Source organism: Elgaria multicarinata, chromosome 16 (genome assembly GCF_023053635.1).
Source record: "Elgaria multicarinata webbii isolate HBS135686 ecotype San Diego chromosome 16, rElgMul1.1.pri, whole genome shotgun sequence".
NCBI classification, from domain to species: domain Eukaryota; kingdom Metazoa; phylum Chordata; class Lepidosauria; order Squamata; family Anguidae; genus Elgaria; species Elgaria multicarinata.
Window position 1 is genome coordinate 30,710,908 of NC_086186.1, and position 25,846 is coordinate 30,736,753.

A 25,846-nucleotide genomic window follows, 5' to 3' on the forward strand; every position below is an offset into this window, starting at 1 on the left:
GATCCTGGCCACTCTTCTCTGGTTATGCTGATTTGTCAACGTCCTTCTTAAAATTGGTCTCCTAAAACTCGACACAGTACTCCAAATGCTATCTGACTAATGCAGAATAGAGCAGAACTATTACTTCCTGTGACCAGGACACGGCTTCTGTTACTGCAGCCTAAGATTTCATTGGCTTTTTTTTTAGCAGCTGTATTGCACTACTGGTTCATATTCAGGACATTTTCACATGTATTACTGCTAAGCCAGGTCTCCCCCATCCAGTACTTACGGGCTTTGATTTTTTTGTACCTAAATGCAATAAATGTTTTACATTTACCGCTATTGAATTAATCTTGTTAGTTTCAGCAGGTCCTGAGTCTTCTATAATGTTGGCTAAATCTTCTTGAGTAAATGAACAAGCTCATATAGAAAGCTAATTTTGGTCCCAACATATTAGGGGGGGGATTTGTTTTGTTTTTTCAAATCAAGATGGGTCTTACAAGCAGTACAGTTTAGGGTATAAAGTGTTGGAGTAAGAGCAGGAAAACCTGGGGTTAAATCCCTGTTCAGCTATAAAGTTTGCTTGGTGCCCTTTAGACAGTCACTATCTCTTAATCTAACCTAAGATGAGGGAGAAAAAAGTACACTGCCCTGAGTTGCAACAAAATGGGCATGTCTGTCCAAATATATCTCAAACACTTTCACAGAGCAGCTTTCACAAAGTGTCTTATTTAAAATATCTCGCAGTATGATCCAAATTTATTAAAAACAATGAAGCGTGAAAGTTACGACAAATACATAACTTGATCAAATTTTTAGAAAGTTTATAAGAAGTACTGCTCATACAAATGAAAAGAGCTTTAAAGGACATTACAAAAGCGAATAAGACGGTTTAAGGTATTGTCTGCTTTGGGGTTTTGGCGGTGCCATAATTCCAGGCCTTTTGCCAATTCCTAGCTTGACTGGAGGAAGGTCAAATGTACAACCTTTGGAGTTGGATGATGATATCTTTCTGCAGAATTTGTAACCCCTAGGAAGTCAGAGCAGCGGAAAAGAATATATGTTATTGGCCACAATATTTATGTAAACATGTTTATACATAGTTACTGTTCCAGAAGCCTCATGGGATTAAAGCACTTACAAAATAATTCTCAGCATTTCTGCATTTGGGTCAAACTTTCATCTGTACATTAATAAAGGGATTTTTTTTAAAAAGGAAACCACCGAGTTCAGCTTCTAATTGGGCTCCTGTCCCTCACTGCTGAGAAGCCGACTCTTAGCTTCTTATTGTTTTTCGCTTCCATGCTGCTCTCATGCATGTGCTCTACTCACTCCTACCATTCGCTCTCTACAAGGAGCTTTTCATAATGAAGAAATTAAAATATGCTTAATTAGCATTGTGGGATGGTTTTATTCCCATTAGCGGCATGCAAACCAGTGATACAATTCTTTAGGATCAGAAAACATACCCCTTGGAATGAGCCTGCTGGGCGCCGGGACCAGTTTTCTTCTTCTTTGAGTCTCTGAATAACTGTGGCTTTTTTCTCTTTCTTCCTTTGTTGGCTTTATTTTGGAAATAGCCAGATGTTGTGCACATCTCCTCCTCTGCTTCATTAACATTGTAACCTCTTGTGACATCAGCATCCATGGTTGGGAGAGATTTGTTTTCCACTATGGAGACAGACCCCAAACAACTACTACTACTACTACTACTACTACTATTATGTTATTTATCATTATTATCGCATTTGTATTCTGCTCTTTAGCCAAAAAGGCTCCCAAGGCAGGTTACAAAGGTATTTCCTTAAGACAGCCCCTTCCCACAGGTTTACAATCTAAAAAAACATGACACAAAAGGAAAAGGGGTTGGGAGGGAGGGGTGGGGGAGCAAATGTAAGTACGAGATTCTTAGTGGCAAAGCTCAGCAGGTCAGGGACGCAGGGGAAGGGCAGCCACTCCCCCTCCCCGCCTCATACAGACCCAGGCGTGATGGAGAGATGCCTGGCTGCTGCTTCCTTTCGCTCTGATGGCCTCAGGAGTTATTATGTTCTTGGATGTTGCATAGAGAGGACATCAACCTCACAGCTTTTTTCTCTTTGTACTGAGAATCACATTTCTATGAGGGAAAAGGGTCCTTTGTGTTAGGACCACTTCAGCGATGGCATTTTTATAAAGCTGCCACCAAGCCAGGGAGCCATGTACACAGTTTGCATAAAGTTTGAGTCACTTCAGTCATGTCAGTGATGGCAGCCGGGGGGGGGGGGGGGAGAGAGCAGTATCTCTGGCATTACTTGAAGTGACCCAAAGCATGCCAATAACTATTTCACACAAAGGACTTCCCATGTGGTTCCTTGTTGGAATGGCAGCCAAGGAGATAAAGTAACCTCTGAAGTGGATCAGCCTACATATTTTAAATGAAACCTATATGCAGAAATTAACAATGACACTGAAGTCACACAATACCTGGCAGTGTCCATCCAGAGTACTTCTGCATCACCTCAATTATTTCGGCTCCATATTTCTCTAACTTGTCCTCTGTAACCCCATCAATCTGAAGCAAAACTGCGGAGTCCGAAGATAACGTCTCTGAAGACAAAAGAATCAAATCTTTAAAAATGATTCAACATTTGAGTTCGATAGAACCAAAACAATAACAACAGTAACATCTTTGGTGTTAAAAAGATGGACACCACACAAATCTGTTTCTTCTTTTACATGAAAACATTGTATGTGGTTTCTATCTACATCCTGAAAACACAAAGCAAGATCTTACAAATATGGTATCAAATTTTGTTCTGAAATTCCCATGCAACAGAAAGAAACCATGGCACCTGCCAGTCACTAGGAGCAGAGCAAAGCAGACGAGGGGAACGTAATTTACATATGCATGAATTTTGATCATGAATCCAGTCCAACTTCCCGAATCAATACTTTATGGCAACTCTATGCCATTTCACTTTTACAGAAATCTTGCAGTATATTTCCAGGGATTAATAAAGTAATCAAAGAAAACTTGACTGCTTATAGCCAGGGGCCTTTACAAGAGTTTTCAATCCATTAATTGTTGATTGGCAATATTAATAAAAAATAATAATTAAAATCTATATTCACATTTGCCATTCATATAAATCAATTCAATTAAAATAATTAACAAAATTAGAAAATGTGCTTTTAATATCTCCTCGCAATAAAGCCAGTTATCTAGTAATAATTACGTCACAATATTTTGTGGTGTTTCAGCCATGTAAAATTATGTAATCATGTTTTCTTCTTTGGATCAGCATATAATAGGCAAACTGATAGTGAATGCATCCAATGATCCATTTTCACGCCTGTTGGAGGTACACTGTAATTCAAGGTTTGATATAAGCACATGGCAACATTTGGAACATGAGTTCCTTGAAGGCCCCTATGTAACTAGGACAAGGTCAGTGTTTAAAAATTATGTATCTTTCTTAATCTTAGCCTACCACCAGAAGAGCACATACTGTATTTTGTGTAAAAATATTTAAAGGTAGGGATTTAGCAATGAACTGCACAGACCAATTTGTGCACATCTACACACCAAGGAAGTGTCTGTGCAATGCAGTATCAGTCCTAAGTACCTGTTGCAGAGATCCCACATTGCTCCCCTTGCTAGATCAGGATAAATGAGTAGAGGATTCCCCCTACCCCTAGAAGCCACAGTAATGTCACAACACTAGAAATGTTTGTGCATCATGGGATAAAATGAGTAATAAAATTTGTATTTGTATGATGAAATCCAACATCTGAATCCAAATTATCCATTTGTCTAAGATTTAAGTAACATTTCATTGTACTTTTATCTGCACAAGGTAGTATGTTAATAATTTCATTGACGCATTTACAATACAATGAACCTTAATGAAGTATCTGCAGGTGGGAGGGGGGTCGATCGCCACAAGAATGCCAAGGCCTTTCTTCTCCAGTACTTGACCCTTGCAGGCAAAAGCTAAGTGTAGCCATACACGTACTCTGGATTTTAGGAAAGGTGATTTTAATAAACTCAGAACCATGATAAGTAAGTTCCCATGGCAAGTGAGCCTAATGAGAAAAGGAGTGCAAGATGGGTGGGAGTATTTAAAAAAGGAAATTTTAAAGGCACAATTACAAACAATTCCAAGAAGGAGAAAAGATAGAAGACCACAGAGGAAACCAATGTGGCTCCACAAAAAGCTTAGAGATGACCTGAAAACAAAAAAAGGATACATATAGGAAGTGGAAGGAAGGCCGGGCTACAAAAGAAGAGAACAGACAGGTGGCACAGAAGTGCTAAAATGGTGTCAGGAAGGCTAAAGCTGAGAATGAGCTGAGATTAGCGAAAAGCAATAAAAAGGGTTTCTTCAGATACGTGAGTAGTAAAAGACAGAGGAAAGAAAAATTGATAACAGATGACAAAGAAAAGGCTGAAGTGCTCAATTCCTACTTTGGCTCAGTCTTCTCCCAAAAGCAGGTCTATGACCCGCCTGGAAAAAGTAAAGCACAAGTCGAGGGAGCAGGATTGCAGTTTGAGATTGATCAACAAATGGTCAAGGAACACCTAATTTCTTTGAATGAGTTCATATCACCAGGACCCAATGAACTGCATCCTAGAGTAATGAAGGAGTTAGCGAAAGAACTCTCAGAACCGCTCTCTATTCTCTTTGCAAAATCATGGAAGACAGGTGAGGTGCCGGATGACTGGAGGAGGGCTAACGTCCCTATCTTCAAAAAGGGCAAAAAGGAGGAACCTGGGAACTACAGTTTGACATCCATCCTTGGGAAAATTCAGGAGATTATAAAGAAGTCAATCTGTAAGCACCTTGAAAACAATGCAGTGATTACTAGAAGCCAACATGGATTTGTCAAGAACAAATCCTGTCAGACTAATTTGATCTCATTTTTTGATTGGATAACCTCCCTTGTGGACTGTGGGAATGCTGTGGACATCATATATCTTGACTTCAGCAAAGCTTTTGACAAAGTGCCCCATGATATTCTGATTAACAAACTAGCTCAAAGTGGGCTAGATGGAACAACTAAGATGGATTCACAGTTGGCTATGGAATCGGACTCAAAGAGGGCTTATCAATGGAACCTTCTCAAACTGGGGGGAGGTAACAAGTGGGGTACTGCAGGGCTCAGTCCTGGGCCCAGTGCTCTTCAACATTTTTATTAAAGATCTGGACAAGAAGGTGCAGGGAACGGTTATCAAATTTTCAGATGACACAAAATTGGGTGGGATAGCTAATACCCTGGAAGACAGAAACAAACTTTCAAAGTGATCTGCAGGAGCTGAGTGTTTGTCTGCCCCGCCCCCTTGCAGGTACTAAAGGCTCCTGGGTGCTGGAGGTGCGAGCCTACAGAGCCAGCTGAAGGACGAGAGCCAAAGGGCTCTTGGCCCAAGGCTCTCTACCGTGGGCGCAAAGCTGGTCAAGCGGAACAGTTACTTTGGATGAAGAAGCCCAGCCTCGGACCTGGTCTCTGGTACTTTCTGATTCAGGACATGACCTTCTGCAGTGTTTGGTTATTATTCAGTGCTGTGACTGCTTTTATATATCCTACATGTTTGATTTTTTCTGTGCCTGGCTCCTTGTTCTTGTTTTGTGACCACTTGCAACTGGTGGTGGCTGGGATTGCTCTGGTTAATGATGTTCTTCGCTTGTTTTATTTCTCTGGCTTCTTACTATTTCTCTCTCCTCATTTTCTTCTCTCAATTCTTATCTCCTCACATCCGTTTCTTATGGCTCGTTCTCATTTTGTTTCTCCTTAGTTCCTATTCGGTGTCTCCCCTCTACTCATCTGCCTTCTTCGTGTTCCTTATGGAACTGTCGCTCTGTTGCTTCTAAGGCCCCTGTCATTCACGACTCGTTTATCTCTAGGTCTCTTCACCTTCTGGCTCTTACTGAAACTTGGCTTCCTGCCCATGATACCGCCACCTCTGCTGCCCCCTCTCTTGGAGGACTCTCTTTTTCTCACACTAGTCGCCCAGAGGGTCAGGGTGGTGGTGTGGGTCTTTTATTATCTAGTTTGTGCCAGTTCCAGCCTCTTTCCATTCCACCGTCACATTGTTTTTCCTCTTTTGAGGTACATGTGGTAAGGCTCTTCGCTCCATTGCGAATGCGGATTGCAGTTCTGTATCCCCACCCCCCACCCCCAGCTCATCCTCAAAATTTATCTGATTTTGATTCATGGCTGTCCTTTTTTGTCTCTGATAACTGTCCTACCCTTACCTTGGGTGATTTCAATATTCATGTGGATGACCCTCAAGACTCTGCAGCTCTATGTTTTCTCTCATTATCTTCCTCTTAAGATCTTAAGCTTTGGTTTGATTCACCCACACATTTCCTTGGACACTGTCTGGATCTTGTTCTCACTCGGAATTGCTCTGTCTTGGACTTTTCTGCTACAGACTTTCCTTTGTCAGATCATCATCTAGTTTTATTTCATGATTACTCATAATCCTCATTCTTCATATCCTGTTTCTCGCTCTTGTCGTGATTTGCAATCTATCAATGATAAGACTTTTCCTCAATCTCTAGCTTCCTCTCTTCCTTCTGTCTTTTCTGCAGTCTCCTTGGACTCAGCTGTCTCTTTCTTTAATTCCTCCTTATTCTCAATTCTTGATAATCTTGCTCCATCTATGACTTGGATAGTTCGTCCTTCTCAACCCCACCCGTGGCTCACCTCTTTCATCCGCTACCTTCGTTCTTGTACCCGGGCAGCTGAACACCTTTGGCGTAGGACCAGGGACTGGGCGGACTTTGTCCATTACAAATTTGTTCTCTCTTCTGCTATTTCCTTGGCTAAACAGCAGTATTACTCACTGCTGTTCCAGTCAAACGCTACGCATCCTCAGCGGTTCTTTGTGTCCTTCAATTCTCTTCTGAAGCCTAATCCACCATCTCTCCCCGCCTCTCTGACTGCTAACAACTTTGCCTCTTTTTTCAATGCTAAAATCCAAACGATTTGCTCTGATCTTGTCAGCTCTGCTCTCTTCCAGTTCCTGTCCCTCATTTGTCAGTTCCTCCTGCAAATTTCTCTGTGCTCCCTTCGGTCTCAGCTGATGGACTGTCTAGAATACTGCGCTCTTCGAAGCCTTCCACTTGTTCTCTTGATCCGATTCCTTCTCGGGTCTTTATTAATCTTATCCCTGCTATCCTCCCTTCCTTGCTTCATATTATTAATTTTTCTTTGTCCTCTGGTTCATTTCCTTCTGCTTTTAAACATGCTACAGTCTCTCCTATTCTCAAAAAACCTACTCTTGATGTGCTTTCTCTTTCTAATTACCGTCCTGTCTCTTTGTTGCCTTTTGTTTCAAAGAACCTGGAGCGTGTGGTCTACTCTCGTTGTCTTGATTTTCTTTCTAGTAACTCTGCTCTGGACCCTTTTCAATCTGGATTCTGTCCTTTGCATTCCACTGAAACAGCCCTTACTAAGATTACCAATGATGTTCAATCATTTTTGTCTGTCTCTTCTGCCAAGACTCTTGTTCATGCATTGGTTATTTCTCGGTTGGACTACTGTAACCTTCTTCTGACTGGCCTTCCTTCTTCTCACATCAGTTTGTTGGTTTCTGTTCACCACTCTGCTGCTAAGATCATCTTCTTGGCTCGCCGCTCTGACCATGTTACTCCACTTCTGAAATCTCTTCATTGGCTTCCAATTCACCTCAGAGTCCAATATAAACTTCTCCTGTTGACCTACAAAGCTTTTCACAGTCTAGCTCCTTCCTATCTTTCCTCTCTCATCTCACACTATTGCCCCGCTCGTGCTCTTCACTCCTCAGATGCCATTTTTCTTACCAGCCCAAGGGTCTCTACTTCTCTTGCTCAGCTTCGTCCATTTTCTTCCGCTGCCTCTTATGCCTGGAACGCTCTTCCAGAATATTTCTAATATTTCCAGAAATTTCTACTTTCTACTGTTAGTTTTTCCCTACCCTGTGCCTGCTTACCCTTCCCTGTACCTGTTTGCATTTTCTTCCCCTCCTTATTGTTTTACTATGATTTTATTAGATTGTAAGCCTATGCGGCAGGGTCTTGCTATTTACTGTTTTACTCTGTACAGCACCATGTACATTGATGGTGCTATATAAATAAATAAATAAATAATAATAATAATAATAATAATTTGTGAACTACAAGTTTAATCACAGTTTTTAAAGCTCAGCTAAAAACTTTTAGTTTTTTAAAAAGCTTTTAGAACTTGATTTTGATCTTACTTTTATACTGTTAGTTTTACTCTACCCTATGCCTGTTTGGTGCATTCTCTTCCCCTTCTTATTGTTTTATTATGGTTCTATTAGAATGTAAGCCTATGCGGCAGGGTTTTGCTATTTTATTGTTTTACTCTGTACAGCACCATGTACACTGATGGTGCTATATAAATAAATAAATTAATTAATTAATAATAATAATCTTGATAGGCCGGAGCGCTGGGCTGAAAACAATAGAATGAAATTTAAAGGGATAAATATGAAGTTCTACACCTAGGAAAAAAAACCAAATGCACAGTTACAAGATGGGGGATACTTGTCTCAGCAGTACTACAAATGAGAAGAATCTTGGAATTGTTGTAGATCACAAGCTGAATATGAGCCAACAGTGTGATATGGCTGCAAGGAAGGCGAATGCTATTTTGGGCTGCATTAATAGAAGTATAGCTCCCAAATCGTGTGAGGTACTGGTTCCTCTCTATTCGACTCGATGGCCTTGTAGCCCCCTTCCAACTCTACGATTCTATGAGTGCAGAGTGGTGAGAGAGGGATATAGGCCTGCCTTACTGACATGACTGGAGGGAGGGGGGTTTACTTAGGCTAGAAGAAATAGTTGTATCTGCCATTTCTGTTGGGGAATTATGCTTTTTTGCTGTCAATTTGGTTGAATGAGCGCCAATGTTGAGACAGTGGAAAATATTTTTTGCTTATTCTAATGCAACGTCATTGGATTAGTCAGGGTAAATTGATATTTTGCTTAGTAGCCATTGTTATTTCTATGTCCCTGAAATTGTTTATTTTAGTGTGTGATATTTTCTTCTGAATTATGTACATTTATTGCATCGCTTTTGTTATTTTGACTGAAATGGGATTTGATGTAGCTGTTTTTGTGAGCATAAGCTTGTTTGTAGAAGAATGGCGGGTTCAGCTCATAACTGATAGCTTCACACCCTGTCACTCACCCCTATGGAATCAAAAGCACAACCCACATCTGGCTCCACATTTCCATATTCTAGGACTCTTGAGTAGAATAGGATTGAAACCCATCAAACAGAGGAATAGCTCCCCACACTTTCTCCATCAGAGAAAAATACAACTGAACCATGGCCATACAACTTGGTACATTAAAAGCCTTTCTTTTCCTTAGCTGTATTTCTGTTATATTGATGTATTTTCTTGAATGTATACTTATGATTTAATGCACAATAAAAAAATTAACAAAAAACAACCAAAAAACAACCAACCCTGGCAGTTCTAACAGAGCAAATATATATATGCTAATGAATGTTTTGTGGCATCTTACAGAACAGATTTACTGTGGCGTAATTCATGTCTTCCCTCAAATAGATGTAGGAAAAAACCCCACTATGGGGCCAAAGGATAAGAAATGCAAGAATAGTCAGGCAATAAGATTTCAATCTATTACACTTCTGTACTGCCCCTTAGCCTAAGCTCTCTGGGCAGTTCACAAAAAATTGAAACTCTAAAATACAACATGATGAATTGTAATATAAAACCTTTGAAAGTTGTCAGAGACTGAACCTATTGTATTTCATGGGCTTTTAGGCCCACCATTTACAGTATTTTCCTGTATATCTGTGACCTGTTAGTCTTTAAGATGACACAAGTCTCAGTTGATCTTGCTGTAACAAATAAAGCAACCCCTCCATTGCATGATAGTTTTTCTATGAGGATCCACATTACCCGCAATTCTTTTAAGTGTGGCGGTGTTAAAAATATTGAAGTAATGGATGTCAAACACTTTCCCAAGATTTTTGCAGACATCTGTCAGATCTGAGAGACATTTCTTAACTATCTCTTCCCGCTGGGACATCTTGGTCACTGAGGCCCTTTGCTTGCGAATGCTGCTGGCACTTTCAGTTTCACAGAATTCTACCTGAAAGAAGTGAAAGGACATTTCACTAACATTCCACTGAAAGAGAGTAGTCACCTGAAGTGCAAGTTGCCTCCTCTAGAACTTGAGACTATAACAAGTAGAAATACTGTTTTTGTTTTTAAATTTTTTGTATACTTTTAATGTTCACTATTTTTAATTGTTGTAAACCGCCCAGAGAGCTTCGGCTGTGGAGCGGTATATAAATGTAATAAATAAATAAAATAAAAATAAATAAATGGATGAAGGCAACCACTAGCAAAGGGCCTTCCTCTTCTTCAGAGAGCATTCTCTGCAAGGCAGCCTGCAGTCACCAGTTTTTCTTAACTTTAGCTTAATTAATTTCTCTGCAGCTCGAAACTAATAACCTATATCGGAGGAGGAGACTGGGCACCTCAGGTAGGTCAGATAGGATTTAAAAACAACAACACATGTAGTAGTTACATACCTGTAGAGAACCATTTAGCACAGCATGAGCCTTTTCCCCTATCTGAACGTATGCTACTGCTTGATCGTTAGCAGTGATGTACAGGTCTTCATCCAGAATCTTGTCCAATACTAGCTTTCTAAAGAGTCGCTCAGCATTATGGCGTGAGTAGGCTGCTCCCTTGCCAAACATGCCAGACTGAATCTTGGCGCTTTTTGTACCTAATCAGGATTATATGTATTATATCTTTTGGAGAAAGACAAAGCAAAGAAGATGACTTGAGGGCACAGGAATAAGTATGGGATCCCTTGCTGATGCCCCCCTGCACACCAACTGGGGTGGAGTCCTCTGGCATGCCACAGGAGACTGTGCTCATGGGAAAACATCTCAAAAGCATCCTAATTGCCTCAGCAGCAGAACCCCAACGGAGAGAGGGAGATGCCAGGGAAGCATGGCCCCACTGCCAGGCGAAAGTGATGTTTCTACCCTGACAGGAAAGCACGTGGTGCAGTTCATGTTAAGCCTGTCGCCAGCTGTTCCTACACCACCCACGGAGAGGATCAGCCCCAGCGCTCTCCAACAGCCAGGAGGGAGCAAAGGCCAGATCCTGGGGTGAGGTGATGTAACCCCCTCTTGTGACTCTTGGAAGTAAACCATTGGATAAGTACTTCCCCGCTTGAAGAACGGATGATAGAAGGAAGAGGGAGTTGTTGTTTATTCTTAGAATTTATACCGCACATTAAGCAAGGCAGCTGGCAATAAAATTAAGACAGAACAACAAATAAAACATAGACCCTGTTCACGTCATACGAAGCCATGGTAGTGAAGCATTTTGAGCTAAACATTATGGCTTAGAACGTCATGTGATCAATGCCTAAACATGGTGGCTACGTAAGCACTGACCACTCCCTGCAAAAGGGTTAGCAGCCTAACCATGGCTTAGTGTGTTGTCTGAGCAGGCCCGTACAAGCAGATAAAGAAAACATGTCTGAAAAATGGAAATACCGAACTGGTTCTGCATATCCACCTAAAAACTAAAGTCAGACCAAGACTGCAATCCTAAGCACACTTGGAAATAAGATCTACTGAACTGAAATAACACAACAGACTTACTTTGGAGTAAATGTGTGCTGTATGAGTGGGCATCAGTCAATTTTCTCAGAGGGAATATTCTACTAGGGTTTCCCTAACATAAACACACTCACAGGAATATAAAGTGACAGCCCCCCTCCTCCTCCCCCTCTTTCATCTCTCTGTGGTTGCTGCAGGAGCCACACAAGCTGGGGGAATTCTTCTGCCTCTCCTCAAGCCCATTCCTGCATGGAAGCAGAGCTAACATCAAGCACAGAATAGGCCCTAGTTGCTAGGGAGTTCAAGTCCCGTGGTGACCTTTCTGACTTGCTACTCACAACCACCTCCTTTCCTTTGTGTATGGCAAACATGGACATAGAGAGCATCACTGCACCATGAGACTGATGGGGATAAAGGGGGAAGCAGAAAAAAACAAACCCCAAACCAGCAGAGTTGGACTGGGGAGGGGCAGAAAAAAGGGGCAAAACACACAGAGCGTTGAAGAGAAAGGTGTAGTGGAGCGAAAAGGCTCCAGGGAAGGGATGTTTACTTTCTTTTGCTGTCTCAGGTTTTACAGCCTGATCCTATGCAGGTTTAACCTGACTGTTAGAGCAGTATGACAATGGAACCAGTGACCTAGGAGGTCGTGGGCTCTCCCACCCTAGAGGCCTTCAAGAGGCAGCTGGACAGCCATCTGTCAGGGATGCTTTAAGGTGGATTCCTGCTGCAATGAGCATGGGGTTGGACTCAATGGCCTTATTGGCCCCTTCTAACTCTGCTATTCTATGATTTTATAAGTAAGTCCTCTCCCATGGCACGTGCACGTTGGAAGAGAGAGTGTGAAAAGGAAATGAATGCCGACATTTGACTCCGCCCTGTTTGGCATCTGCTTCACCCGCCACTGTCATGCAGCTCCTGACAGATTATCCCTGAGACGAGACCCCCAGTGCTAGGGAGGTCCCCCACCCTTTCTCTATAGCAAACCCAACCCCTCACGTTCATGGTGTACATTAGAACCTACCCAAGAAAATGTCAATCATCATATTCAGTGTATATTTCCCTAGGTTGCTCTTCGTACTTCTTTTGCCCTTTCCACCACAATGCTCCTGAACAAACCTAACAATGTTTCTCACTTCTTCAGTCACATTCCTCAATTTATAATCCTAAAAAAAAAAAACAAACAAAAAAAAAACACCAGTGATGAGGAAAGACGGCTTTGCTTCACTATGTCTGTTTACTGACAACATGTTATTAGTCCATTTGGATACTGTTCCAAACTCAAGACACACAAGTTAAATTAATGGTTCAGTTTAAAATGAGTAATGTTATATGCAATGTAATTTTAAGGAATTACTAAGAATACCAATACACCAGAGAAAAGGTTAGGCAGTCATCATTTGCAAATTGCATTAGTTTCTTCAGTCCATCATCAATCCTGCCCAACCACGACAGAAATACATTGGATTAATTGTTTTAAGGTCTGAAAGGATAACATTTCAGAATGCTATGAAGCAGAACTTTCTTACCTGTTGTTTGCAGCAGTTGTCACAACTGACTTCATGGTATTCCTTACAAAACTGAGAATTAAAGCCAGTTTCTCCAAAATAGGCTAGCAATTGTATTCTCCGGCACTCCACTACATTTTCACAGTAATGGACCATGCTGTAGAGGTTGTTAAAATGGGTCTGCCGTGTATGGCTGTTGCCATCTTTTTCCACTAAAATATAGGGGAGAGGGAAATAAATGCTCTGGCTTCCGACTAATAATTTGGAAGCCTGTGAAAGAAGCAGCAGCTAAACGTTAAAATTAAGTTTGCAGGTTAATTTCTCCCATTTTATTATGATAAATGGAAAAGAGGAATAAGACATTTACAGAAAAAAATGTATGACGTTTCCCCCTCAAGGTAATAGAGGATTGGTAAATTTCTCAAACTGGAACAAAATTACTTGAAAAATCTACAGTTCTAGTCTTCTAGGATGGGATACTGTGTCCTACTTATTCCAGTCATCCTGGTATGAAATCACTTAGCCTAAAACATAAATGACAGTCACAGCACTTGTAAACAATACATATTAAGCCAATACATATTAAGAGCTTTGGCTATTGGGCGGTATAAAAATGTAATAAAAATAAATAAATAAATAAATAAATAAATGATTGGGAGAAGCATGATTATAATGTTATACTATGACAACGAAGTATCATACTAACATTAAACAAGTATTTGGCTCTCACTTCAAATTTAAGACTGAGGCTGGCCCCAAGGTTTGAGACAGACATGCTTACTTAGAATGAGCCTTCTCAGCCTGGTGACGTCACTATAGCTGTAGAAAAGCAGGCAATGAGAGATTTCTCCATCACGCCCAGCTCTGCCTGACTCTTGATAGTAACCTTCAATTGACTTAGGGAGAGAAGCATGGATCACAAAGCGCACATCAGGTTTATCAATCCCCATTCCAAAAGCAATGGTGGCGCATATAATCTGGAATAGAACGAAACAGAATTCTCATACAACCAGGGGGAAGCCAGGCACTGCTGCCACATTGTATATAATGAACTCAGTGCCTGCTACTTTAATATTCTGCTCTACGTTGCGCTCACTCAGAGGATAGACAAATATAGCAACATATTAAGAAAGCCAAAACCAAGTTCTCACCTAGAGAATGCCCAATTGCTACCTCTTTGTTGTGCCACGAGAATAATTGCACAACATTTGGGCATATTGCTTCTGAATCACCACATACTGTATCCCCCTGTCATTGTAGATATTCTTTATTTTGAAAATTAAAAGCTACACTTGGTTTTAATAAATTGTATACTAGTATAAACCCTTTTCATTGTGAAGCTACTGCAGTTCAACAGAGTCAACATTTCTCCTTACATTTTGCTTAATAGGATTAGACATATTTAGATTGGTGTTGGCTATGTTCTGTGCCTCCTGTTATAATGTCCTATTTGTTTTCACTCAGTACATTTACATTTTATCTATTTTACCTGACATCCATCCTGATTAATCCACTTTTGCTGCACAAGAACTCTGATGTTGTCAGGAAGACCAGCGTGATAAGCAAGTGCAGAAAGGCCAGCTTTCTGCAAAATGTTGGCAACTGAGTCACATTCATAACGTGAGAGACAATAAATTATTCCAGAGTCATCTGTAGAACACAGGCAAAGTATTAAGGGTAGGACACTCAACCTCTTAAAAGTGACAGTAGCACTCACATACACATTAGCACTCAATTTGCTTGATTTTTAATCCATCTTTTAGCCAGAGAACAGGATAGTTTACAACAATTTAACATTAGATATAAATGAACTTAATCACTGTGATAGACAATGTTTACATTTCTATCCTGCCCTTCGTAGGCCTTAGCTAGACCATCCTTTATCCCGGGGCAAACCCCGGGATCGTCCCTGTGCGTCCAGATGACGCACAGGGGATCTTGGGATCAGGGAGGGATCATCCCTCCCTGGCCCTGGGATACAGCCCTAGACTTTGGGAAGGTGGGGCCCTTGCCACGGCTTGAGCCGGGAGCTGCGCCCATCGGGGCTAGAGTGGGGGGAGCGGGGAAATCAATTTTTTAAAAATACTTACCCTGAATCACTTGTGCGCTGCCGGCCCTTTAAAAAAAATGGCGGGCGCGACGCCTCTTCTTGAGGTCATCTCACCTTACATGTAAACGGGGCAAGATCTCGTGCTATTCGCAACGCAAGATCTCCCCTCCTCTCCCCAGGACTTTACAGTAGGTCTAGCTAAGGCCTTACAAAGAGCTCATAGAAGTATGTGAGGTTCCCTTCACCCATTCCCATATTATTCACACAACCACTGCATGATGTTCTCTTCCCCAATTTTATCCATACAACGAACTTGCAAGGAAGGCTCAGCTTGAGAGATGATGACAAGCCGAAGGTCACCCACTGAGCTTCACAGCTGAGCGGGAAATGAATCCGGGTTTCCTCACTCCTAGTTCAACACACCATGCTGCATCATGATGGGACATTTCTGGAACAGGTTTAAGATGTCTAACATAGCCTCAAAGCACATCAGTAATACAAACTTTTCTAATTCTCTCCAACAAACTGTTAAATATCTTCTGATATTTTGAGCTCCCTCCAACCTGTCTTGAAACTTGTGTTTAAAAAAAATCTAACTGAGATTAATAAACACTGCCAGAGAAAGAAGGGGAGTTTACTCACGCGGATGGTATTTTCTGATCCATTGCAAGCAGTCCAAAGCAACGCTTTTAGGCTTTTTTGGCAAAACGTCGTATTTCAAGTTGTGCCTGTTAAAGCTCATACTAAACCTAAAATTAAAAAAAAAAAAATTACTAGTATCCAAAGAGAATATCCAAAGAGAAAAGGGCACTAGGAACTCAAATCAACCATCTCACTTCCCAAAATCTCCTTCATCACAGCATCCTCAAGTTCATGGATGGAGAACCTGTGGCCTGCAGGCCAATTTGGCCCACCGGCACGCCAGCCCATTTGGCCTGCAGGACCTTAACTGAGGCTCCTTCCAGGATAGCAGGGAGAGGAATCCCTGCTGTGACCTCTTATCACTGTTCAGATATAGCCGCAGGGATCCCTTTAGTGTGCTTGCTACTCACCGCCCAGCTGAGAAGATGAGTGGCAAGCTAAGAGTTTCGCCTGCCTTGCATTCTTCCCAATGGGGGAAGGTGTGGGGCAGGTGAAGCTAGGTCCCTGACCAAAGGAGCACTACCAGGAGGCGCTCTAGCCAGCACTTGGGATGGGGACTGGAAGATGTCAAGGGGCACGGCCCTGCTCTTGATGCAATCTGCCCTGCAGAAGGCTGGGTAGGAGTCACCTGTTGTCATCGCCCCCGCCCCCGATTCTAGTTCCCTACCTCTGCTCTAGATCAAACTTACACCTGTGGCTTAAGCATCTCCAGTTGATTTAGGATGTCCTTTTGCACCCTTGGGTTTGCAGTGGCAGTAAGAGCCATCATAGGAATGGAGAAGAATTTCTTACGAAGCATGTTCAGACGCTTGTAGTCTTGACGAAAGTCATGGCCCCACTAATCAAAAGGTAAAATGACAGGTATTTTGCTCCCAGTTAAATATGAGAGTTCCCACTGGTTTAGGAACCCCACAATTTTTAACAAAGAAAAGATCACCTGGCTGACACAGTGTGCCTCATCAATCACAAATCGTGCCAACAGCTGCCGCTCATATAGATTTTCCAGAGTTGACATCAGCCGGCCACTTGAGCAAACCTATGCAAGATGTGGTGAAGGCAGAAACATCAAAGCATAGTTTATTTATTATTATTTAATTTATATCCTGCCTTTTCCCCTCAAGGAACCCAAGGCGGCGTACATGGTCCTCCTCCTCTCCACGTTATCCTCACAGCAACAACCTTGTGTGGTAGGTTGGGCTGAGAGTTTGTGACTGGCCCAAAGTCACTCAGTGAGTTACCATGGCTGAGTGGGACTAGAACCCGGATCTCCTGACTCCCGGTCCAACACTCTAACCACTATGCCACACTGGCTCTGTTGCCACTGTTCATTAGCACATAGGAGTTCCTCTAGCTCCTTTCAGTATACAAGTATCTGTTGTCCTACATCCCCACATCCCCCATGTTAGGTAAGTCAGGGAATGGCTTGGTTCTCACATCAGAATAACCTACAACTTTTATATAACTCAGATCTGCCGTCCATGGTTTGTTTAGTGCTATGTGTGAGCCAGGAACTCTGACTTGTTCCTGGTTCACACATGTAATGCTATCAAATCATGCTAGAAGGTCTGTGGTTTGTTTAGCTACTCCCGCCTACAGCAGGATCAATCAGTCAGCATGGCCCATTTTTTTTAAAAAAATATGGATTATTGTGGCGTGAACCTACTCAAACCATATAACTGAGCAGGGATGGAACACCAATATGGGTGGTGTTTAGATCCTTATACACACCTTCTCTGGAGTAACGTAGAGAAGTTTTATGATGGGATCTTTCTTTGACAGCTGCATATAGATTCTGGATGCTTCAGCATCAGTCTTATCACCAGTCAGGTACGTAGCTGGAATCTATGACACAGACAAAGAGCCAGACAAAGATTAAGAAGAGCCGTGCGCATGAGACTGGGTCCATCTAGTCAGCATTCTGTTCGCACTAGCTGCCTGTGTGAAACCCACAAGTACGACATGAATGCAACAGCACCCTCCCAGCAACGCGTGCATATAGGCATATTGCCTTCGATATTGAAGGTGGCATATAGCCATCATGAATTGGTCTAGCTCCCCTTTAAAGCCATCCAAATCAGTAGCCATCACTACAACTTGTGGCAACAAATCCCATAGCTTAACTATGCACTGTATGAAAAAGTATTTTCTTTTATCTGTCCTGAATCCTCCATCAATCAGTTTCATAGGACGACCCCAAGTTCTAGCATTATGAGAGGGGAGAAAAATGTCTCGCTATTCACTTTCTCCACATCATGAATAATTTTAAACTAGGTTTTTTCCCGTAAGCTGAACAGTCCCAGACATTGTTACCTTTCCTTATAGGGGAATTGTTCCAGCCCGTGATCATTTAATGGCCCTTTTCTACACCTTTTTAATCTCCACAATATCCTTTCTAGGTGCAGTGACCAGAACTGTACACAGCAATCAAAGTGTGATTGCAGAACAGATTTGTGTAAGGGCAGTTTGGTATTGGCAATTTTATTTTCAATTATTTTCCTAATTGAAAATAATTGGCCCTAATTATGGAATGTCCCCTTTTCACAACATATGCATACTGGGTCAACATTCCCATCAAGCTGTCCACCACAACCCAATCTCTTTTTTAATCAGTCACTGCTAGCTCAGATCTCATCAGCATATACTTGAAGCTGATAATTTTTTGTCCCAATGTGCATCAATTTACACTTGTTTACACCAAACTGCACTTACCACTTTTATGCCCATTCTCCCAGTTTGGAGCGATCCTTTCGGAGCTCTTTTTAATTTGGTGCCATCAGCAAATGTATTGTTTATATTTCACCACAAGTAACAGTGCTAAACACAACACTATTGTCGACCATTTTATGTCCTGAAATGAATCAGTAAGCCAAAATCCTTATACAATATGTAAGGGATTCAGTGTGAGTGGTCATGCTCTAGGTCAGAATGTGCATTTTCCTCCAATCCCTTCTACTGTGGCACTCAAACCTGTCAATGAAGGACCATGTGATATTCTGGTCTATTATTCTAGCAGGGCCCACAGCTGTGAGGCAGAGAATCAAGCTGTACTCCTGATTTCTTAAACCACTTAAACACTTAAATCCAAGTGGTTTGGATTAACTTGAATCTACATTGCAGTATTCAAATATTTCTGTACGGAATGGAAGTTTTACATTTGCACGAGTGCCACACCCCACAGCAAAAAGCAAAACTGGTCAGGCCCACTGCAGCTACACATGCCACGCCAACACAATCCTTATATACAGCAACAGAAAATAAAATAGCAAACCATGGACTTGAACTCACGTCCATTGCTGTTAGCTTCTGAACTTGATCTATTATCAGTGACCTCAAGGGGGAGATTACAATGGTGACTCCCACTGAAACACAAGCTGGCAGCTGGTAGCATAAACTTTTGCCACCTCCTAAGTAAAGCATCAAAAGAAAAGTAGAAGTTAGCTGGAAAGTTTGCCTGAACCATGAACAATAAGCAAATGCAAGCTGTCTTAGTGAAGCTGACCAAAGGCTAAAATGCTCGTCTAGACAATAAACCCCTTCAGATTTGATTGCCATTATTTTCCCCACCCCACAACCAAGCGTGGAATACTGTAAACACCGGTCATGAATTAAGATTTCACTATGCACACATTTGTGTATTTTGGTTTTCTAATTTAAAATAAGAAATAAAATTCTGCCTGAAAACAAAAATTCAACCAGGAGATGGCCTGTAATGACGGAGGGGACTGTGCAGCTTGTGTATAAGGAAACAGATGCAGCAAATCTAAAAGGTAAGAAATCCAAGACATATTTAGTCAGAGTGGATTAAAACTATATAACAGAATTAGCGTTTCATTAATTTGTTGTTGTTGTTTTTTGTTTTAAAAAAGCCAATTATAGCTCTAGCTACTGGCTAGTATAGAAATGTAGTAAGTCAATAGAAAGCATTAAAAGAACATGTTAAAGCCTATACTTACAGTCTCTTAAAGCTGAATCATGGTCAACTTACCACATACTGAGTTAAAGTCTGATCCGCCTGTATTTCTGTGCAGGGATAGGTATTTTTAACCTATAGTGCAACTCTGCCTCCCTTTCTATTTCTTCTGTTATTTTTGAACAAGTTATATCTTTCAATTGCTATATTCCAGTCATGGGAGTCATCCCACCAAGTTTCAGTTATATCTGTCAAGTCGTATTTGCCTTCATGTATTAAGAGTTCAAGTTCGTTCTGTTTGTTTCCCATACTCTGGGCATTAGTATATAGACATGTCTATATAACATATAGACATGCTAATATATATATATATATATATATATATATATATATATATATATATATATTACACACACATTCCCACTGTTGGCAGGGTCCCTCATCTATACACACCTGTGGGCATTAAAATGAAGCAGTCTTTGCCTAGCAGAGAGGCATTGATGGCCTCAAGCTGATTGGTTCGGAAGTGATGCAGACCAAATTTTTTGTGAAATATCTTCATCATTTCATTAGAATGGGGAAACGCTAAGCCTCTCAAGTGCTCTAGTGCTGGATCTCCAGAAGGTGGATTTTTCATCAGTGGGTCTAGGAGAAAACGAAGTCTTATTACCAGACTGACCAGAAAATATGATTTTGTTTTTTCCCAATTCTTTATAGCATACCCAGTGTTTAATCTTAATTCACTTTACTTGAAAAAAATACTACATACACAACAGAGTGGGTGAATTAGAGTAGGATCTTAAAGGATATTGCTAACAGAGTCAGGAGGTTGAAGTTATTCTGGATTCTCCTATCGTACAATGACTAGACACTGCAAAATCCTAGACTATACATAAGAACATAAAAACCCTGCTGCATCAGACCAAGGGCCCATCTAGTCCAGCATTCTGTTCACACAATGGCCAACCAGCCATTGACCAGGAACCCACAAGCAGGACTAGAGATGTGAAGGCCCAGAAAAAAACTGGAAAAATTCGGGAAAAACCTTTTTTTTTCCTGAAGCCTTTTTTGTTTTTCATCCCAAAATTTGGAAAAATTGAAAAAAAATGAAGAAAAAACAGATTGCAATATGTTTTATTTTAGCATGATGAATAAGACAAGGTGTTCAGATATTTACTTCTCCAAATGATTTCTAAAAACTGTACAGTATCAGATTATTACAATATCTGTGCACCAAGGACAAGCAAGTCCTAGGTTGCAAACTGAGACGACAACTCTCAAATGCAACGGGAAGATGCATTTCTGCCTCTAGGGGGCAGCACTTCCATGGAAGCAGAGACTGAAACTAATACTGATAGTTATAGGTCAGAAAATGAGTTCTGATTAAATTTCATGCATATTCATTGAATCTTGGTTCCCCCCCCCCCCCCATTTTTCTCAGTTCTTTTTATGGGAATGGGGGCTTTATGTCTTGACATTGAAGGACTAGCAGAGACATAAATAATTTTCTTTGTTACTAATGTTGGTGATTTCTTCAGTTGTTGTTTTTTAAAATTGTTTTTTGCCTGCTCCTCATAAACTGGCAGAACCAAAGAAGTTCCTAACAGTTCAGGTGTTCCTAACAGTTCAGGAGCTTGTAGCTCCATTTGTTACCAAAAAAAGTAAAAAAAGTAAATTCAATTTGTAATAATTGTTTGAATACACTACTTTTAATATACCAAATGTAATAATTTTATGCCAAACCAACTTGGACATAATTACATTTTATGTTCCTAAAGTAACAAAGTGACTTTCAATCTGTAAAAAGTGCTAATATTGCATTATTTCAATTTTTCCAAAAATTTATTTTTTCCTGGAAAAAACGGGGGGGAAAAACCTGTTTTTTCCCCATGGCTTCAAAATTTCTGGAAATTTTACATCTCTAAGCAGGACACAAGTGCAACAGCACTCTCCCGCCCATGTCCCCCATCAATTGGTGTACATAGACTTACTGTCTGTTACTGGAGGTAGCACATAGTTATCAGGTGTAATAGTCACATCAAATTAGCTAATTGCACCTTTCACAATAGTTTCTTGGCATGGCATATTTATTAGTCATTTATTTATTTATTACATTTTTATACTGCTCAGTAGCCGAAGCTCTCTGGGCAGTTCATACTTTCTATGAGAATTTTTTTTAAAAAGAATGAGCATAATTTACCAGAGCAACTCTTGGCAGGCACAATGAACTTTGCTCGGGGGAAAATAGGATTTGAAAGATGACTATTTTCCTTGGCAATAAGGGAGTTCTTTTCTGGGAATGGTTTGGCAGACTGGGCTTCCCCAACAAGCTGGTAGTGAGCTTTATAGGGCTGCTCAGTTGTTGAAGTAGTTAGTACATCATCCAGTTCATTGAAGTCATCATCATCCAGTTCACTGAAGTCATCAATACCAAAATCTCCATTTTCAAAGTTCATACCTCCTGTTGCTGTGGAGTTGTTACCTCCCAAATTGCTTTTAAGTAGAGAGAGTTTTCTTTGTCCCCTTGAAGTTGGTACATTCATCTCTGAATATAACCAATCCTTCACTTTCCCTTCCATCTTTGGTGTTTGGGATGAAGTTCTTTCATTGGTGACTCTTTTGGGAAAAGACAACACACTTTCCAGTGCAGAGATGTCACTGTGCACAGCAGAACACTCTGAAAAACTTGACAGGTGAGTATTACATGGGCCTTGAGTGTTTGGTGCAAAGGAGGGGGGTGAATGGTTGTACTGGTATTCAACAGCAAGTGGTTTTCGGGAACCTTGTCTAGAAATAAGAGTTTCTCCTTGAAGGCTAATGCCATATTTTTCTCCCAGCTGAAAAGAAACATCGCCTTCCAGAGATTCATCATACCCAGAATAGAGCTTGCTGTTTACATCCATAGATATACAAGTGTCCTTTCCGCCTCTGTTAGTGCAATTATTTAACAGTTTTCTTCTGTAAATAAAGAAAACACAAACTTAATACACTATTGAAGTTCTCCTTTCTTAGGACATTTCCTTATTAAAGAGTTGCAAGCTTTTGTATTACTGGTCTGGACTTCTCACTCTGATCTTCAGCCCATTGCATGGGGTGCACACATATACCCCAATTACTATAGCTTTTTCTTTTTTATAAATAACTAATCTGTGTGTTTTCATTTATGTACCCATTCACATAGTTTACATAGCAGAAACAGTTGTTATTATTGGGGGCAGGGGAGGGAATCCAGCTGAGCACACAATTCCAGAGGGGCATCCAGTTGTAAAGAAAACATATAAACATTGGTAATGGGATAGTGGGAGAAAAATATATGTAAGAACATGAGAAGAGCCCTGATGTTGGACCAGACCAAGGGTCCATCTAGTCCAGCATTCTGTTCAGTGGCCAACCAGGTGTGACCAGGGACCCGCAAGTAGGGCACAACTGCAACAGCACTCTCCAACTCATGTTCCCCAGCAACTAGTGTATATAGGGTTACTGCCTCAGGTAGCACACAGCCATCAGGACTAGTAGCCGTTGATAGCCTTCTGAAGCCATCCAAATTGGTGGCCATGTGTTAGCGAATTCCATACTTTAACTATGTCCTAGATCTCCCACTAATCAGCTTCATGAGATGACCCTGGTTCTAGTATTATGGGAGGGTGAAAAAATGTCTCCTTATCTACATTCTCTACACCATGCATAATTTTGTACACTTTTATCATGTCTTTCCTTAGCCTTTTTCCAAGCTAAACAATCCCAGTTGTTGTAACCTTCCCTCACAGGGGAGATGCTCCAGCTTCTTAATCATTTTACTAAACCCTTTTCTGCACTTTTTTCCAGCTCTATAATATCATTTTTTAGGTGCGACCAAAACTGTTCACAGTATTCCAAGTGCAGTCGCGCCATAGATTTGTATAAAGGCAGTATGATATTGGTAGCTTTATTCTCAATTCCTTTTCTAACAATGCCTAACATGGAGTTGGCCTTCCTTACAGCAGCCACACATTGGGTTGATGTTTTGATCGAGCTGTCCACCACAAATAGCCCTAATGCCCTTAGCAGCCTGGATGCAATGCGCCTCTTCAAGCCAGCGCTGACTGTCTTAATACAAGAACTGGCTCCAGCAAAGGGACTGTAACCATCAAGGACTAAGCTTTCCCCAATTTCCTTACCAGAAAGCCCTATTAAAAGTAGCTTTAATGAAGACAGCATGGTAGGATACAGCAGCTGGAACAACATACGAACAGGCATAGACTGGCTAATTAACTTTTTTGTGGCGTCTATGGAGTCCAACATGTGTTTGCGGGGAGTTGGAATGGAGGGTCCTCCCATGAAGCTGACTGGTGGGAGAAGGACTTCTTCACATCGCACATTGTTAAACTATGGAATTTGCTACCACAAAATGTAGTGATGGCCACCTATTGGGATGGCTTGAAAAGGGGATTAGATAAATTAACGGAGGATGAGGCTACCAATGGCTACTACTAATGATGGCCAAATGCTACCTGCAGTATCATAGGCAGTATGCCTCTGTATGCATTTGCTGGGGAACACAAGGGTGCTATCACACTTGTGTCCCACTTGTAGGCTTACCAGAGGCAGCTGGCTGGCCACTGTGTAAACGCAATGCTGAGCTAGATGGACCTTGCCCTGACCCAGCATGGCTCTTCTTATGTGTATCTGAGGGGAGTGGTGAGAAGGCAGAGGCCATGACAGAAGTAGTAATGGGTAGAGTGCGGTAAAGAAAGGCAATCTCAACATCTATGAGCTATTTCATCTCCCAGCTCATCCTCCATCCTGGATAACCAGGGTGCCTTTCTGTAGTCCCACTCAAGTTTTAAAATGCTGCTGATTAATGCCAGTTTAGTCAGGGTGAAGTGGGTAACCATCTGTGATCTGGCTCAAGAACAGAAAGCTGTTCATAACAGAGATCTCGTTGGATCTGTTTAGCACAATAAAAACGGTTCTGTTGCCTTGAAACAGGCTGAACTGGCAACGGGGTGGGGGCTCTTCCCGCTGAATGAGACCCAGCACAAAGTCATCTGCATAGCCCTGCCTCTGGATGAAGCAAGTGTGAAGAGTAACCAACTCACCGAAGGAGAAAGTCCACATTTCTAGAAATTGCTCTGTGAAGATGCAAATTTGCTCTGTGAAGAAGCTCTTTCTGCTTTTCAGACTGCATTCTGAAAGCTTCATAGACTTTTCAGGCTGATGTATTTTACATTTTAAAACTTTAAGATGTTCTCGCAGTTTGGAAAGGCTTAAAACATCCCCAATGTGTTTACATCATATAGGCAAGAGAAACAGAGCACATGAACATTGTGTTTTAACTCATTTTTGTAAGCTAACTTGGGAGGGCTTTGCCCTGAAAGGTGACATATACATACATACATACACACATACATGAAGTAAGGGAAATCCATAACAGACCTGCAGTCTCTATGCTGAATTAGCTCCTTCTCACATGACAAAGACTTTAGCTCCCTTTCTGGGATGGAATCCACTAGTTTACAGATGTTCTCCATCACACTGTAGAGGGACCAGCCTAAAGTGAAGAACTTCTCTGAAATTTAACATCATAGTTATAATGCCACTTTCATCACAGTCTACCAGTAACTTGCTTCAAGCTCAACGGAGGTCTAAAAATCACCCAACTCTTAATGTGCCCATTTGCTAGTAGACTTGAGTAGGATTTAAATGTGCTTTGTCATTTGCTTGTGAAACTGTTTGTAATTGGGGAGGGGGAAAGATAGGTACAGTTTCATAGGGGAAAAGCATCTAAGCACGCGCAGAGTCCTGGGAGCTTTTTTTTTTTTTTTATCTCAAGCAACATGCTGTGTCATCCAGCAAAGCACTTGTTACCCAGTCCTGTGATTGAGCCAACTGCAAAAAATCCAAACAAGTCTGTGTCTGAAGAGCCCACAGAGGTATGTGTCTGCCCAAAGAAAATAGGTGAAGCCATTTCATAAGGTGTTTTTGTTGTTTTTACCTTCCTGCCCTTCGCTGCTTCCGTTTGTGGTTCCTCCAGAGTCTGTAAGGCTGTTTTTCAAAGCTTCAGGAGATAGTGGTTTCTCAGCTGCAGATTCTCTGAAAATATGGCTAAATTTGTATTTAAATTTGTATTTAAGAACTTCAGATATTTATGGTAAAGTTCTGTATATCAGT

General features: G+C 41.2%; 1 protein-coding gene across 2 annotated transcripts in view; it reads right to left on the bottom strand.

The window, feature by feature from the left end:
• Positions 1-788: 788 nt before the first annotated feature.
• BLM (BLM RecQ like helicase) overlaps positions 789-25,846 on the bottom strand; it is a 28,194-nt gene continuing 3,136 nt past the window's right edge. The window contains exons 4-21 of one of the 2 annotated variants that reach the window (XM_063142745.1): positions 25,671-25,768; positions 25,112-25,226; positions 21,897-22,654; positions 20,150-20,341; positions 19,072-19,190; positions 17,515-17,628; positions 16,724-16,822; positions 16,476-16,624; positions 15,787-15,893; positions 14,584-14,744; positions 13,876-14,071; positions 13,116-13,306; positions 12,611-12,752; positions 10,540-10,739; positions 9,902-10,094; positions 2,446-2,568; positions 1,452-1,653; positions 789-1,012 (exon numbers count right to left, since the gene is read on the bottom strand). In XM_063142745.1, coding sequence (XP_062998815.1) covers positions 853-1,012; positions 1,452-1,653; positions 2,446-2,568; positions 9,902-10,094; positions 10,540-10,739; positions 12,611-12,752; positions 13,116-13,306; positions 13,876-14,071; positions 14,584-14,744; positions 15,787-15,893; positions 16,476-16,624; positions 16,724-16,822; positions 17,515-17,628; positions 19,072-19,190; positions 20,150-20,341; positions 21,897-22,654; positions 25,112-25,226; positions 25,671-25,768 — 3,319 coding nt within the window. In that variant the 3' untranslated portion in view covers positions 789-852. Of the gene's footprint in view, positions 1,013-1,451; positions 1,654-2,445; positions 2,569-9,901; positions 10,095-10,539; positions 10,740-12,610; positions 12,753-13,115; positions 13,307-13,875; positions 14,072-14,583; positions 14,745-15,786; positions 15,894-16,475; positions 16,625-16,723; positions 16,823-17,514; positions 17,629-18,495; positions 18,562-19,071; positions 19,191-20,149; positions 20,342-21,896; positions 22,655-25,111; positions 25,227-25,670; positions 25,769-25,846 lie in introns of those variants that run through there. The other variant, XM_063142746.1, reaches the window with a different exon arrangement.